Source organism: Jatropha curcas, chromosome 9, assembly GCF_041381405.1.
Source record: "Jatropha curcas cultivar XTBG-Jc1 chromosome 9, XTBG_Jcur_1.0, whole genome shotgun sequence".
Lineage (NCBI taxonomy): Eukaryota > Viridiplantae > Streptophyta > Magnoliopsida > Malpighiales > Euphorbiaceae > Jatropha > Jatropha curcas.
The window spans coordinates 3833765-3848008 of NC_143159.1; the positions used below are offsets into that span (position 1 = coordinate 3833765).

Sequence of the window (14244 nt, forward strand, 5' to 3'; positions counted from 1 at the left end):
AAGGGCAGAAGAGTCACATCAGAAGACCCACATGAAAAAAGCAAAGCAAAGCAAAGCACAGCAAAAAAAGTTTTTTATCCATATCAACGGTGAGTGAGGCCGACGGGGTTGTGTGTGACCAATATATGGTGACAGATACGGTGGGGAGAGTTTTGTCCGAGTAGTAGAGTGTTTTGAATTGAATTGAAAGCTGTGAACCAAATTGGAGGAGTATTTAAGTTGAAAGGAAAAACAATAGATATAAATTGGATTGCAGAGAGGCACAGAACCAGTGTACTGTATGAAGTGACTGGAGGGACAGATTTCCTGCCCGTCAAATCTATCTAAGGCCCTGTGGACAGTAAAAATAAAGCTAACTAGTTTTGGTTACTGCCCTTTCTCCCTCCCTATTGGCATAGTACACCCACTATATTCAACTGATTATATCGTCTCATTGAGGAGAGAGAATTTTAAAAATAATAATAAAAATTGAAACTTTATGATAAGATTAGTTTTTTCTGGGTGATGACTGATGAGCGACGGAGGATATACTTAAAGAATGATTTTTTTTTTATATATATAGAAGTTAAAGAAAAGGGTTTTGGGGTTATATTGGATCTGGGTTTCTTGTAGGGTTTTAAGGGAGTGGTCTCACTCTTATTAATAAGTCTTTAAGGAAAAAGGTAAGATAAGGAAGCGAGAGATAAAAGCAAAAGACGTGGTCTTTCTCATAAACACAGATCCCTATGGAATGCAGGGGTGCTCCCCAGCATTGTTTACTAGAATTCATTCCTTTTGTTTAGTTTAAAGAGACCAGTTTTGTTCTCTTTAGTGAGAGAGAAAGAAAGAAAGAAAGAAAGAGAATTTTATGGGTGGTTGCATTGAGTGAAGATTTGTTTTTGGGGGAGGGGTCAGAGCCAAAATTTTTACTAGCAATGAGTTCATTTTGCTAGACAACAAAAAAAAAAAAAAAAAAAAAAAACAAAAAAAAAACACCAAGCTTTCATATGGAGTAAGGCAATTGATTTTGGGTATGATTAGTTTATTTCCTTCCCAATGATTGAGTTGGCTTGCTGCAATTGAGTGAGAGATACTTGTAAGGAACCTCTGTAAGTAAAAGAAAGCAAGAGAGAGAAAGAAGGCAAGAAGATGAAATCTTTGAATGATAATAACAATGGAAGCAATAATAATAATAGTAACTGGTTGGGTTTTTCTCTCTCGCCCCAAATGAAAATGGAGGTTGCTTCTTCTGACCCCCAACATCATCATAACCAGTACCATCATGAACCCGAAGCTCCTTCTGTTGCAGCTGTTTCTGTTTCCAGTTCTGTTCCAACAAGCTTCTATTTGTCTACTTCTCACTTCAACACTCCTGGAATCTGTTATGGAGTTGGAGAAAGCGTTGGCTTTCACTCTCCTTTGTCTGTTATGCCACTTAAGTCTGATGGGTCTCTCTGTATTATGGAAGCTCTAACTAGATCACAATCTGAAGGTTTGCTTCTTTTTCCTTATTTGTTTCATGCCTATCTTAAAATTAGGATATTCTTTTCTTTTCTTTTCTATACTAAACCAGTTATTTTCTTCAATTAGGGATAGTATCAAGTTCCTCACCGAAGCTAGAAGACTTTCTAGGTGGTGCAACTATGGAAAACCATCAATATAGTAGCCACGGAAGGGAAACAATGGCTTTAAGCTTAGACAGTATGTATTATCATCAGAACACGCAACCAGAAACCAACAGGCAACATTCTCTTGACCTCCATGAGCCCTATAGGCATCAGGAAACGCACTTTTCAGTTCAAAGTCATCCATATTATAATGGAATCGCATGTCATGGAATGTATCAACCTCCATTAGAGGAACAAACCAAAGATACCCATCTTTCTGACTGTGATTCACAGATCCCCACAATGGCAGATGATGGAATGCCTTGTTTAAAGAACTGGGTTGCGAGACATTATTCCACTCATAATGCACTAGAGCAGCAGATTAGCAATAGCTTGGTTGATGAAGGAGGAGCTTCTGGTTCTGTTAGTGCTCTGGGTTGTGGAGATTTACAATCTCTTAGCTTGTCCATGAGTCCTGGTTCTCAATCCAGTTGTGTTACAGCTCCAAGACAGATTTCACCTACTAGTACTGAATGTTTGGCTATGGAAACAAAGAAAAGAGGACCTTCAAAAGTAGGCCATAAGCAACCTGTTCATAGGAAGTCTATTGACACATTTGGGCAAAGAACATCACAGTATAGAGGTGTTACCAGGTTAGTAATGAAAAACTGTTATTTTTTAAAAAAAATTTGGGTTTATTTCTATTTACTTTCTACATTTTTTTAATTCAGTTGTTATTTTGTATATACCTTAAGCAATTAGCTCTTCTGAAATTATAATCATCTCACCCAGGCACAGATGGACGGGTAGATATGAAGCCCATCTATGGGATAATAGTTGCAAGAAGGAGGGCCAGACCAGGAAAGGAAGGCAAGGTTGGTCAAAACAAAATAATACATTTACAGTATATATTTGGAAGTATTGCTTTTCTCACTACAATACTTGGTCCCTCTCTGTCCTCCTGGCCTGACTCATGTTATTTAATTCTTACTTGTCATGTTTATGCTTCGTGTGGATGCTATTCCTGTCAATGTTGAATTTTTCAGTTTATCTTGGTAAGTTTTCTATTTTTTATTTGTGAACAAAACAATAATAAATAACCTTATTATGATGTTAATCCCAATTTGTTACCATTGGACTTGCAGGAGGCTATGATATGGAAGAGAAAGCTGCAAGGGCTTATGATCTTGCTGCCCTTAAGTACTGGGGACCTTCTACTCACATTAACTTTCCGGTAATTATATTTTTACTGTTTGTAAGGGTAATTTCCTCTGCATTACCATCTTTTTTTAATCAAGGTCATCCTTTTCTTTATGTTTCAGCTGGAAAATTATCATGAAGAGCTTGAAGAAATGAAGAACATGAGCCGACAGGAATATGTTGCGCATTTGCGAAGGTAACTACATGATTTGTCAACCATAAAATGGAGATACTTATATGTGGTCCTGATACATTAATTATTGATATTAATGGTTTTACATTTATTTATTCTTTTTCTCCTTTGCGTTACAGGAAAAGTAGTGGGTTTTCTAGAGGGGCCTCAATGTATAGAGGAGTAACAAGGTTCTTATTAGTAACATTAGTGAAGTTTCATAGTTTATCATTTTTCAATTTTGTCTTGTTTTGAAAATTTTGTTGCATCATCTTTATGCAGGCATCACCAGCATGGAAGATGGCAAGCAAGGATAGGCAGAGTTGCAGGAAACAAGGACCTTTATCTTGGGACTTTCAGTAAGTTTGTTATATAGTCATCTAAAATAATTCTCCAATATGTTATGTGGGCTATATTCTTTTCAATCATTCTCATTTCAAGTTCAAATTTTGTTGTGCTCCTGCTCATAAAGAACTTTTAAAAGGACTCGTTTTTTATGACACATCCGCTCGCATGTCTCCACTAAAGACTAGTTATGCTTTTATAAGGCTGATGATAGCTACTTTGCGACTGCACAATACCATGCCTCTGATTTGAGTAACCTTTCAACCTTTTTTAAGGCTGTTTTCCTCGGTTGAGATGATAAAGAAGAATAAAAAGTATTTCTGACTAAAATTCTTGATTAAAAGACCAAATCTTGAAGTAACTGTAGTCTTTTATACTAAGTTGTAGATTTCTCTTAAAAAAGTTTTTTCATGTTTTTATCGAACCAAATTCTAGGCACCCAGGAGGAAGCGGCTGAAGCTTATGATATTGCCGCAATCAAATTTCGTGGGGTTAATGCTGTTACTAACTTTGACATAACAAGATATGATGTTGAGAAGATCATGGCAAGCAATACTCTGCTAGCAGGAGAGCTAGCTAGGAAAACGAAAGAGACGGAGACGAGTAGTGGGGCTATTGAGTATAACCCGTCAGCACAAAACAGTGGAGAAACAATACCAATTGAGAATAGCAATGGCAATGGCAATGACTCAGATTGGAAAGTAGTTCTATATCAGTCGCAGCAGCAACAACAGACGAATGGTTGTGTTGATTCTCTTGATCAGAAATCGACAAGTGTAGGGAATTATCGAAATTCCTCCTATTCAATGGCAATGCAAGATTTGATTGGAATTGATTCACTTAACTCAAGCCAGCCTTTAGTGAATGAAACAAACTCGAGATTAGGGACTCACTCGTCGAACACATCATCGTTGGTTACTAGTTTGAGCAGTTCAAGAGAAGGTAGCCCTGATAGAACTGGAACTGCAATGCTGTTTGCTAAGCCTCCATTAGCATCAAAGTTTATTAGCCCTAACAGTGGTGTTACTCCATGGTTCCAATCTGCAGCTCAGCTTAGGCCTACTGCAATCTCCATGGCTCATTTGCCAGTTTTTGCAGCTTGGAATGATACCTAAAAACGCTCTCATGTGTACTATTGTCAAAACAGGTTTTTGCATGGACATGAAAGAGAAAAGAAAAGGAAACAAATGTTGTTGGAGGGAAAAAGAACGGAAGGGACCGATTAGGATTTTTCATTATGTTTATCTTTTTAGGTTAGGTTGTTAGTGGAGCGAACTGGTGAATTAATGAAAGACAAAGGTGGGCGGGCCCAACTATCTTTTGTGTAAGAAACTTTTGTCAAAATATTGGAATGAAAGATTTTGCAAAATGGAGGGAAGTGATTAAGAGAGATCTGATGATTAAAATTCTGTGGAAATGATGTTGGCAATATAGAAATTGGGCCTATTATAATTACTGAATCTTCTTTTTTCCCTCTTTATTTTCAACTTTTTAAGGTGCTCCTAAGTACATAACCAGCTCAATGTTTTGCAATAATGCAAAAGCTTTTCACTTTGACCCCAAAAACACAATCATTGCAATACTCTTCTTTATCTGAGCTTTCCTCTATCGCAACAGACATTCCCACTAGTGGTGGGAGAGATTCTTCCTCTTCAAAGTGACGACTTTAATTAGGGTTTATATTTTAGTTGGGAGTTTGTCTGCTAGGTCATATTTATTTTTTAATTTTGTGTGTAAAGTGGGTTTGGTTAAAAATTGCTTTAGCTTTTTCTTGTTCTTCCCACTTGATATACCGCACGTAAAAGCTATTCCATGTCCGATTGAGATCTCCCTCGTGTGGACACTGCTTGCGCTCATGTGTCAAAGCTAATTGATTACATCTTGACTAATGTGGGATGTAATAAATATGACAACGAGGATTTGCTGCCGGAAAAGCTGCCTCAATTATATCTCTAAATTCCAAATTACAACAAATTTCATCGTCAAACAAAAAATTATTTAAGCTTTAAGACGAAAATTAGTGTCAGTGAATGTAAACTAATATGACAATATCTTTGATCATAATTAAGGTTAACCCAGTGTATAAAATATTCTATATTTATAGATTTTGAAGAGAATTGATATATGCAATCACTGGCCCTTGTATAGTTGTCTTAAAATATAAAAGCAACCATGGAGCGAACTTCAGTATCATTAAATTGGGTAATTAATTAACAAAAGTTTGCAAGTTGATCATAGTTTTAAGTTATAAAACAAGAGGTTATGATTCTATTTTAGTATCAATCTCTCTAATAAATTTAAATATAAAAATAAAAAATTGTTATCATCGTATTCCTACCCCATGTCTAGCTAGCTAGCTACTCCAATAATTAGTATATATAGTTATTGAGAAAAAGTCATTATTTCTAATTGCAAATAAAAAATGATTGGCTACAATAAAGATTGCTCAAAGTAAAGGTTTATATTTGTCTTTTTTTGGTTATTAGCTTTATAAATTTACTACTAGATGTTAAAAAATATATATATGTCCTATAATGGGTTTATGCAATTCTTTTTTTATTATTTATTTTAAGACCAGTGTCTAGTGAAGTACTTCATGCATGTGTTACTATTGCATGATAAAACTAAAGTCTATGATCTAAAATAAAGCTTGTTCTATTCTTCAATTCCCTTTTCTTTTTGTTTGGAATTAAATGCCCTACAGATTGTAATCACCGAAAATGAGTACCTGTCAACATAAAAAAAGCCAATTGCTAGGACAAAAATACAAACTTTGATTGGACAATGAAGAAATAGGCACGTAAAGGAAACCGAAAAATCTCCAAACCAACCATAAAAATGGGAAATAAAGAAAAAAAGGAAGGTCCACCACGTCCGTTTGATGGTCAAAAAGATTGCAATTCATGAAGAAAAAGATTATAAAGTGGATAGGTACTTGTCATTTTTTTAAACACAAATAATAATAATAATAATAAAGTTTATGTAAATTTCTTCAAATCCCTTTAATCTTAGTCAAAAACTATAATTACATGCCTGTTGTTGACAGCTTGTATTATTGCCAGAGCAATTAAACAAAGTTCGTGCAAGACAGCATTGGAAAAGCAATGTGCTATATCTAAACTTGCACACGAGCTAGCAGCGGATTTTACATGGGATCTCATAATTTCAAACGTTAATTAATCATGGAAGTTCATGTCATTAAGCTAAATAATTATATGTTTTCTCTTCAGCAGATCTGGATGCACATGCAGAATATGCCAAAACACATACATAAAAGAAACTTTGGATGGTACTTACTGTTTGTATATATATGCTTCCTTGGATCTCAACCTTTGGTTAAATTATTACGTTAATGCCATTGCTTTCAGTCGCAAATATACTACTTAGTTAGTATTTGGACCCTAGGCTTCCTATTTTGCATTTTCAATCTTCAAAAATTAAGGGGGAAAAACTCAAACAGTAGTTTGATTAGGGCCATAATGTGAATTGTTCTTTTTAATGAAATGTGCATTGACATAGAGAAGTATATTTCTAAAAACATGATATGGGGTTAGGAAATTCTTGCCAAAAAAGCTAGTTATTCCATGTTATTTGGCAATGTTTTAATTCACTCGCATATTTTATATATATGTATGTAAACAGGAATATAGGTTGCTTATCAACTTAACTCACACCTTATTGGTAAATGAATCGCATTTTTAACCAAACTGATGACGTAAATTTAATATGCTTAATTAAATCTAATTTGTAGTATGCATTACCAAATCACCTTAAGTCAAAAAATAAATTTAGTTAAGTTTTTTTATTGTTATCCGGAGTTGCCACACCATTCAAATTAAAAATAGAACTAAAAAAAAGGGAAAAAAAATCTTCTTTTTATGTTCCAAACACATTTAAACATATCATTCATATAAATTATTAAAAAAGAAATTAAAAGATAACTTTGGTGAATTTTTTTTATCAGCAAAGATAATTTCATTCTATTTATTTTTTTGCATCCAAACCTAACACTTGGATGTATCAAGTAAAAATACATGGTCAAAACATCTTAATTAAATTGTAGTGTAGTCGAGTTGTTGACATCTTAAAATGGTCCCAAAATTTGGCATTGGACCCCAACGGGTAGAGCTAACGTAACAGGTGATTGGAAGATTAAAATCAAAGGCTTATGTTTATAATTACTCTGTCCAATAGAATTGAATTGATGATACGTACAGATATCCATATTTGGATGTTTGTATTTGGGAGTCTGTTTCTCCAAAGGAGACCTCTGCCTCTGCTATTTTCTGGCTTTTCCTTCAACCTCACCCCTCTCTTATTCTACACTTTCACGCCATAGCTTCCACTACATGACAAATGCTGTTAGCTAGCCCTAATCACCCTTATCAATTTTTATCTATCTAAAATTAGTTTACGCATATTCAATTTCTAATTATTAAATAGAATATTGAGCAAGTTAAGCTACAATTGCTAACGCGTAAGCTAGCACGAAACCCCACCATGGGCATTAATTACCGTTATCGTCATCATCTCCATTTCTCATAAATATGTTGTTGCAAGTTTTTGTCACTTCTTACACCAAACTTGTCCCCCATCTCTCAAGCACACACCAAACTATGACATGCTAATTAATTATCATGCATTTCTTAATGCCACCCTTCTCAAATTTATAATTACTTTCTGCAGTTCAAGAAAAAAGAACTTACTTCCCACTTTTCAGTTTTCACCATTCCATCCATGCACATAATTCGTCAGCTTTCAAAAAAATCACGACGATGGTTAATCTAATTAACATTATTAGTTTTAAACAGGTAGTTAAGGTTAATCGCTCGTTGTTGCAGAGAAAGAAACGCGTTTCTTGTTGAGCTAGCTACAATGGCAGATAGGTATATGTGTAGGGGGGCAGAGAGAGAGAGAGACAGAGGGACGGGCTGAGGGGTGAGGGTCAGGTTTATCAGGGCTTTAGGAATCAGGACAAGGACGATTGGACGTGTCAACGTCCCATATCTAACTAAGAATCTTTTGGACCAAGTCTTTGTTGACTTTTGCTTTTTGCACCTCGTGATCTCCTTCTCTCTCTTGTCTGTTAAATGTTTGATATCTATTTTTTTTCTTTCAATGAGGTACTTCCACGTGGGATTTGTACGCCGTCACTGTTACTGTTTCAGCCGTAACCGTCGTTGCGTGAGTGCCTTTTGTCCTTGAAATTTTTATATTACCGCACATACAGCATAGGCTATGGTCATAGAGGGTGGCGTAGATTCAGCTCGTAGATAAAAGTGGTAAAAAATATCTCCGCTCTGTATTTTACACGGCCAGTTACGGAACCGTTAAAAGGGATCTGAACAGTAATAATTCATTATTACCATTCAGCGGCAAAATTATAATTTTACTATATTATTTTTTTTAATTAAAAGTTTTCCTAAAATAACCTTTTCTTAATTTTTTTTTTATAAAAAGATTTTCTAAATAGCTCATTTATTATTATTTGATTATAATAATAATAAATTTAATTAAAAATAATATTTATAAAACTAAATTATATAGTTTAGAAATTGAAAATTTTCATATTTACAAGGATGAGTTGTTGTGACTAATTTGTTAGCTTTTTAATTATAATAAATTTGTTAATATTTAAAAATATTTTTTTCTCTCTTTAAAAAAGAAAGACTGTCATGTTCTTTTAAATAGTTTAGGTTTTCCTTTTAACCATAAAAACTTTTTTCATTAATTGATTTTTTTTATTGCCTCAAACATAAACAAAAATTTATAAACTATTTTCTAAGTAGAAATAATGTTTTGTTCTAGTGTAAGAAGAAGAAAACCGTTTGTCAAATATGATCCAACATGATAGAATAATTTATCATGCCATTGGCAATGCCGAAGTGGTACTAGCTAGCAACGACATTCTTGAACTCAAAACTGTTTATTTACTATTATAGGTCAGCTTCATGTTTATTAATGAAGCAAAAAGTTTCCATTTTTGAACTCGAAATTTCTTTCACTTGATTCGACAAATTGAGAAATATCTGAATAACAAATTAAAACTCTGAAAATAAAATTAATTAATTGTGGGTTTCGCCATTATTATTGTTATTTAGTTTTTATTGCAGCTGGCAAGGGGAATTTAAAATTGTGAGGTGGAAATAATATGCCCTACAGATTGTAATCACCGAAAATATGTACTTTTTGAAAGAAATGGCAAAAAACTGTGTCAAGAAAATAAAACAACACTGATTAGACAATGAAAAGGAAAGACGCATGTATAAAGCGAAACACTCCAACAACTACAACGACAAAGCCAAGAAAAAAATAAAATAAAATGGTCAGATCAAACAAATGAACGATTGATAGTCAAAAAGTTTCCAATTCATCATTATGAAAATATAAATATATATATATAAAAATTAATATAGAACAAGACATCAATTTCTTCCAACCTATATTATGATTCAGTTAAGTCAAAGATTGAGATTTATATTACGTTGTTTACAGGTTGTATTGGTGAAAGAAACAAACTTCGTACAAGACAGCAGTGGAAAAGCATGTCTTAACCTCAGTTTTTGTTCTTAATTATGCCTGATTAGCGCGTATATATAGTAATAATCGAGCACAATTCAAAAACCTTAATTATTATGTTCATGGCTATAAATGTCTGACTTTAAGGAAGGTACATAAGGAAATTTATACATACATAGTACGTGTCTTATATCTGTCTCGTGTACAAAAAATCTCAATTTATACATACATTGTAAAACTGAGATACCAAATAGGTTGTTATATACGGCCCCTAACATGTTGAACTATCTAAAAACTTCATTAATGTGAAAGTGGACGGCGAGATAAATGATTATTTATAGCAACCCTCCGATGATTTTCATTATGGTAATTCTTATATCAAACGAAAGGAAGAAGATTTTTTCACATGACAGACTGTACGCTTACGAAGAGATGGTCCATACAAAAACCAAAGAAATACCCTGTTGGAGGAAAAGTCACAAAATGGTGAGAGGTCTCCCTACAAGAAACAGACTCCCTTATGCAAACATCCATCGTCTTATTTCTCTATCAGACTGTTGGACCATATGTACAGACACCACCCCACCTGTTTGAGCCATGCAAGGCCAACGAATGAGACACAGCCTCCTATACATATTGGGACCATTTCTCATATCTATATTGAGTTTTTTAGTCCTCCAATTTTTTGAATGTGAAATGAGAGTATTATAGAATTATATGCATCCCCATTCAAAACAATATAATAACAAGGATCCTTTCTCTATTAATCAGGATTTTCAAATTCAAATATAGGTATGAAACATTTTTAAACTTTGTAAGGAATGTTTTATCCTTATGGGCCTATCCAGCTGCTCAAATCTGAATTAGTGAGAAAAGTGGATTTCCGACACAGATGATTTAAAAAAATAAATAAATAAAGCAATTAGAAAATGTGACAAATTTAGGTTTGTGTTTGTAGTTGAAGGTGAAGGTATAGCTGGGCCCCTAGTGTTAAGGCTTTCTTGGTAAAACGAACTTCGTAGTTGGGACAACCTTATATGTTTGGTCCATAGATCTCTTCATTTGCTGGATGGGCCACTTTTGTCATTGCTTATGAAGAATAGGTTGGATGTGGCCCAAGCTATCAAGGCTTTAAACTTAATGAGAAATTGAGAATGGGCCTTCATATTGAATAGGATAAGATTGGTTTAAAATCAAACCACTCTCAGCTAATTTAAATGGCGATTTCCGAACATTTTGGTTTTAGTTTAGTCTCGATTTAGAATCAAAATCAAACTACAATTTTTTTTTGGGATTTTTTTTCTTTTTTTATTTTTAGTTTTGCAGCATCAATAAATAATAATAGTAATAAACAAGTAACAGTATTAAAAAGTTTAATAAAAACTCATAAAATTTATTTAAATAATATAAAAAAAGCATTTATTTGCTAAGATTTCGAACTGAAACAGCTGATTTTTGCTTAAAAAATGAAAAATCGGCATTAAATCTTAGATAAACCATTGTGATTTAAATTGTTTACCACAATTCACTTTCAATTTGAAATCGAATCATGGTCATATCAACGAATGGAGAAGTACTTAAATTCTAACATAGGAGATTATGGTTTTAAACCCCATTAATTTTATGAACATAGTTTATGTTAGTAATTTTTCATTTTATTTTGTAAGAAGAGAATAATTCTCTCGATTCATTTTCAAAAATAAATAATTATCGAATTTTATGGATTTCGTTCCTGATTATGACTTTACAATTAGAATAGCAGAAGGGTTTACATTGTTAACCAGTTTACAGTGATATAGTTGTACAAAGCAAACTAACTGAGCAAGAAGTGGAAACATTTGCAGTAGACGAACAAATGATGTCTTTGAAGAAAAGGGTCAGTTAATATTACATTACATACATCTGCAAGTCTTTAGGTCTTGTCTCTGTAACCAGCGTAGTAAACGGAAGGGAAGTACGTTCAACTTACACTCACACATATATATATATAATATCTCTGGCATAGAGAAGAATTTGCAGAAACTTCTTTATGAGGAAAAATCAATGGCTGAAAATGATTGTTTATTTTGAGTGTCGTCATGGCCATGGGTTAGATAATCGACATATATAAATAGCAAAGCAAGCATCATTATTTTCAGTTTCCTTAACAGCAGCCTTTCTGCTTTTCATAGTTCTAAAGTGAACGAAACTGCATTATGATTACTTCTCTTCTGCGCATGCTTCCATTGGATGAGATGTTTTTCAAGATTCTTTTCTTTCATTTTCTCTCTGAACTTAACCCTCCATGATGGGATTCTTTTATGAGTTGTAGTGTGTTTTTTTAGCATCTTTAGTTTAATTATTAGTTTAATACTTTTTAACTTTTTGTAAAGAAGAGATAATTAAGAAAAGAAAAAAGCTTTCTTTAAAAGTATAAATCCCAAAAAGACCAGCACTAAGCAGTAAGCATGGGGTGTTAACTTTGTAAAGCAACAAAGAGAGAGTGATAATAAGTGATGATTTCTATTCTAAGAAAATATAGGGAGGCACAAAACTTGTGAGATTCTTTTTATCTTAGCTTAGGTATCAACCCATCATTGCTAGCTAGGGAGGACCACATCTTGTGGACCAGAGGGTACTAGGCCCACCCACAGCTTGACACTTGTCACACGCGTGATTGTTGTGGGGTCTTGTTTGATTTGGGTTTGTTGATGATATTCAGATTGTTGATCGACCGTTTCAGCAACTAAATCACTTGTGCTTAAGAGGAGGATCTTTGATCACACACCTTTTTCATTTCATTGGATCATATAATCAAGGGAGATTATCATATAAATCATTTCTTTTTTTTTTTCAAATTTTATCTGTCACTTTATTCTGTTTCTTATTATAATTGATATTGTTTCAAATAACATTATGAGCTATACGAGAATAGTAGCTTTCCTCTTAAATTATCAAATTCGTAAAAATTTTTATAGTTTCGAATTCAAAACATTACTTTATATAATTACAAGAGAGCAACAGTTTTTCAAATATGAAAAACATATCTTTTTTTACCTCAATTAGACGATTAGGAGTAATAAAATTGTGTATGAAATACTCTTAATTAGTTTACAAGAACCTAGTCCTACGTCTCGAAACTCACTTATACAAAAGAATATTGAAATATATATCGCCTATTTGCATAAATGCCGAATTATATATTAAAATTCTATCGTTCATATAAATTCATCTTTCACGTATTTAAATTTTTTCCCCGCCGATTATATCAATAATTGTAGATTCTAGTTTTTTAGTAATTTAACAATCAATACAATAATTTAACATTGTTGAAAAGAAAGATGATTAAAATTTTAAACATAATTATTCACTTTCTAATGATCAAAGCATTACCATACTTTTAATCTAAATAAAAATGAGTAATGTTTTTGCAATTTCCACAATCCGAAAACAAACAATCCATTGGAGTCCAAGAAAAAGTTTGGAACCCCTCTATACCCTAAGGCCAACAGTCTGTCCCGCTTTTAAATCGTACCCTGAAGAATGATTTGGTGTGAGTACCCACATTGATTAGTTCGGTGTACCATCTCAATCATCATATCTACATACTGATTTTGACTAGGCAGTCCCTTCACCTGGGGTCCACTCCCCATATCGTACAAAATCAAATCACTTCAATCTCACCCTACTATTAGTTCATTTCAAAAAACATGATACAATTTAATCAATCAACTTAGTGTTAATTCTTACAGTGAGGTGGCTCACACTGGATTGTGATTTTTCTGTTTGAAAAGCAGAATTAGCCGCTAATCTCGGAATAATAATTTGATTAATACAGCAAGATCACAGCCGGACCTTATGTTGACCAGATAATTTGGTTTGACCAGGTAGGTTAGGCACAGGAGGGACTACTCTAACATCTACAGCTGGAAACTGTACCAGGACAAGAAGGTAAAATTCATGATTAGATTCCATTATTCCTTATGTTCTTCTTTGCCAAAGTGAAAATTATAAATATAAATATAATATAAGAAAAGAAAAAGATTGCTGCAGGTAATATTTAATTTAATTTAATAAAAAAGAAAAAAAATACATTGGTTATATAAAAGAATGAGAACCTTATTGTATGTTTTGTAATCAGAGTATTTTTCTGCGTTGTCAAATCAGAGCCAGACACCTGTCCCACAAGCGCCTAGGTGACTAAAAATAAAAGTAAAAAAATAAGTATGTATTTGTACATGCGCCAATGTGGCCCACAGATTGAATGGTTAATGGAGAGGGATTTGGTGGGGCCATGTGATGAGGGACTGGTGGAGCTTCATGGAGAGTGATGAAGGTTAGATGCATAATGAGTCTTCTCAAAAGAAATGAAAGGGGTTGGGTTAGTTGGCACTGAGAAAAATGAGTGTGTAACAGCAAAGAGAGAGGCCTGTTAGAATAGTT

The 14244-nt window shown here is 33.5% G+C and overlaps 1 protein-coding gene across 2 annotated transcripts; it reads left to right on the forward strand.

The window, feature by feature from the left end:
* Positions 1-442: 442 nt before the first annotated feature.
* On the forward strand, positions 443-4758 carry LOC105630807 (AP2-like ethylene-responsive transcription factor ANT). 2 transcript variants are annotated; one of them, XM_012212776.4, is made up of 9 exons: positions 443-1471; positions 1570-2239; positions 2379-2461; positions 2633-2641; positions 2732-2820; positions 2909-2982; positions 3099-3149; positions 3241-3317; positions 3739-4758. In XM_012212776.4, exons 1-9 carry the CDS (start codon positions 1129-1131, stop codon positions 4416-4418), a joined length of 2076 nt encoding a protein of 691 aa, XP_012068166.2. In that variant the 5' UTR covers positions 443-1128; the 3' UTR covers positions 4419-4758. The 2 variants fall into 2 exon arrangements, with proteins under 2 accessions (XP_012068166.2, XP_089581792.1); XM_089725666.1 differs by lacking the exon at positions 2633-2641.
* The last annotated feature ends 9486 nt before the right edge of the window (positions 4759-14244 follow it).

Bases quoted from the DNA above. Each gene is read 5' to 3' on its own strand.
- LOC105630807 (XM_012212776.4), top strand. From the start codon at position 1,129: ATGAAATCTTTGAATGATAATAACAATGGAAGCAATAATAATAATAGT. The intron at 2,240-2,378 runs GTTAGTAATGAA...CATCTCACCCAG, and splicing joins CAGTATAGAGGTGTTACCAG to GCACAGATGGACGGGTAGAT. The intron at 2,821-2,908 runs GTAATTATATTT...TTTATGTTTCAG, and splicing joins CTACTCACATTAACTTTCCG to CTGGAAAATTATCATGAAGA.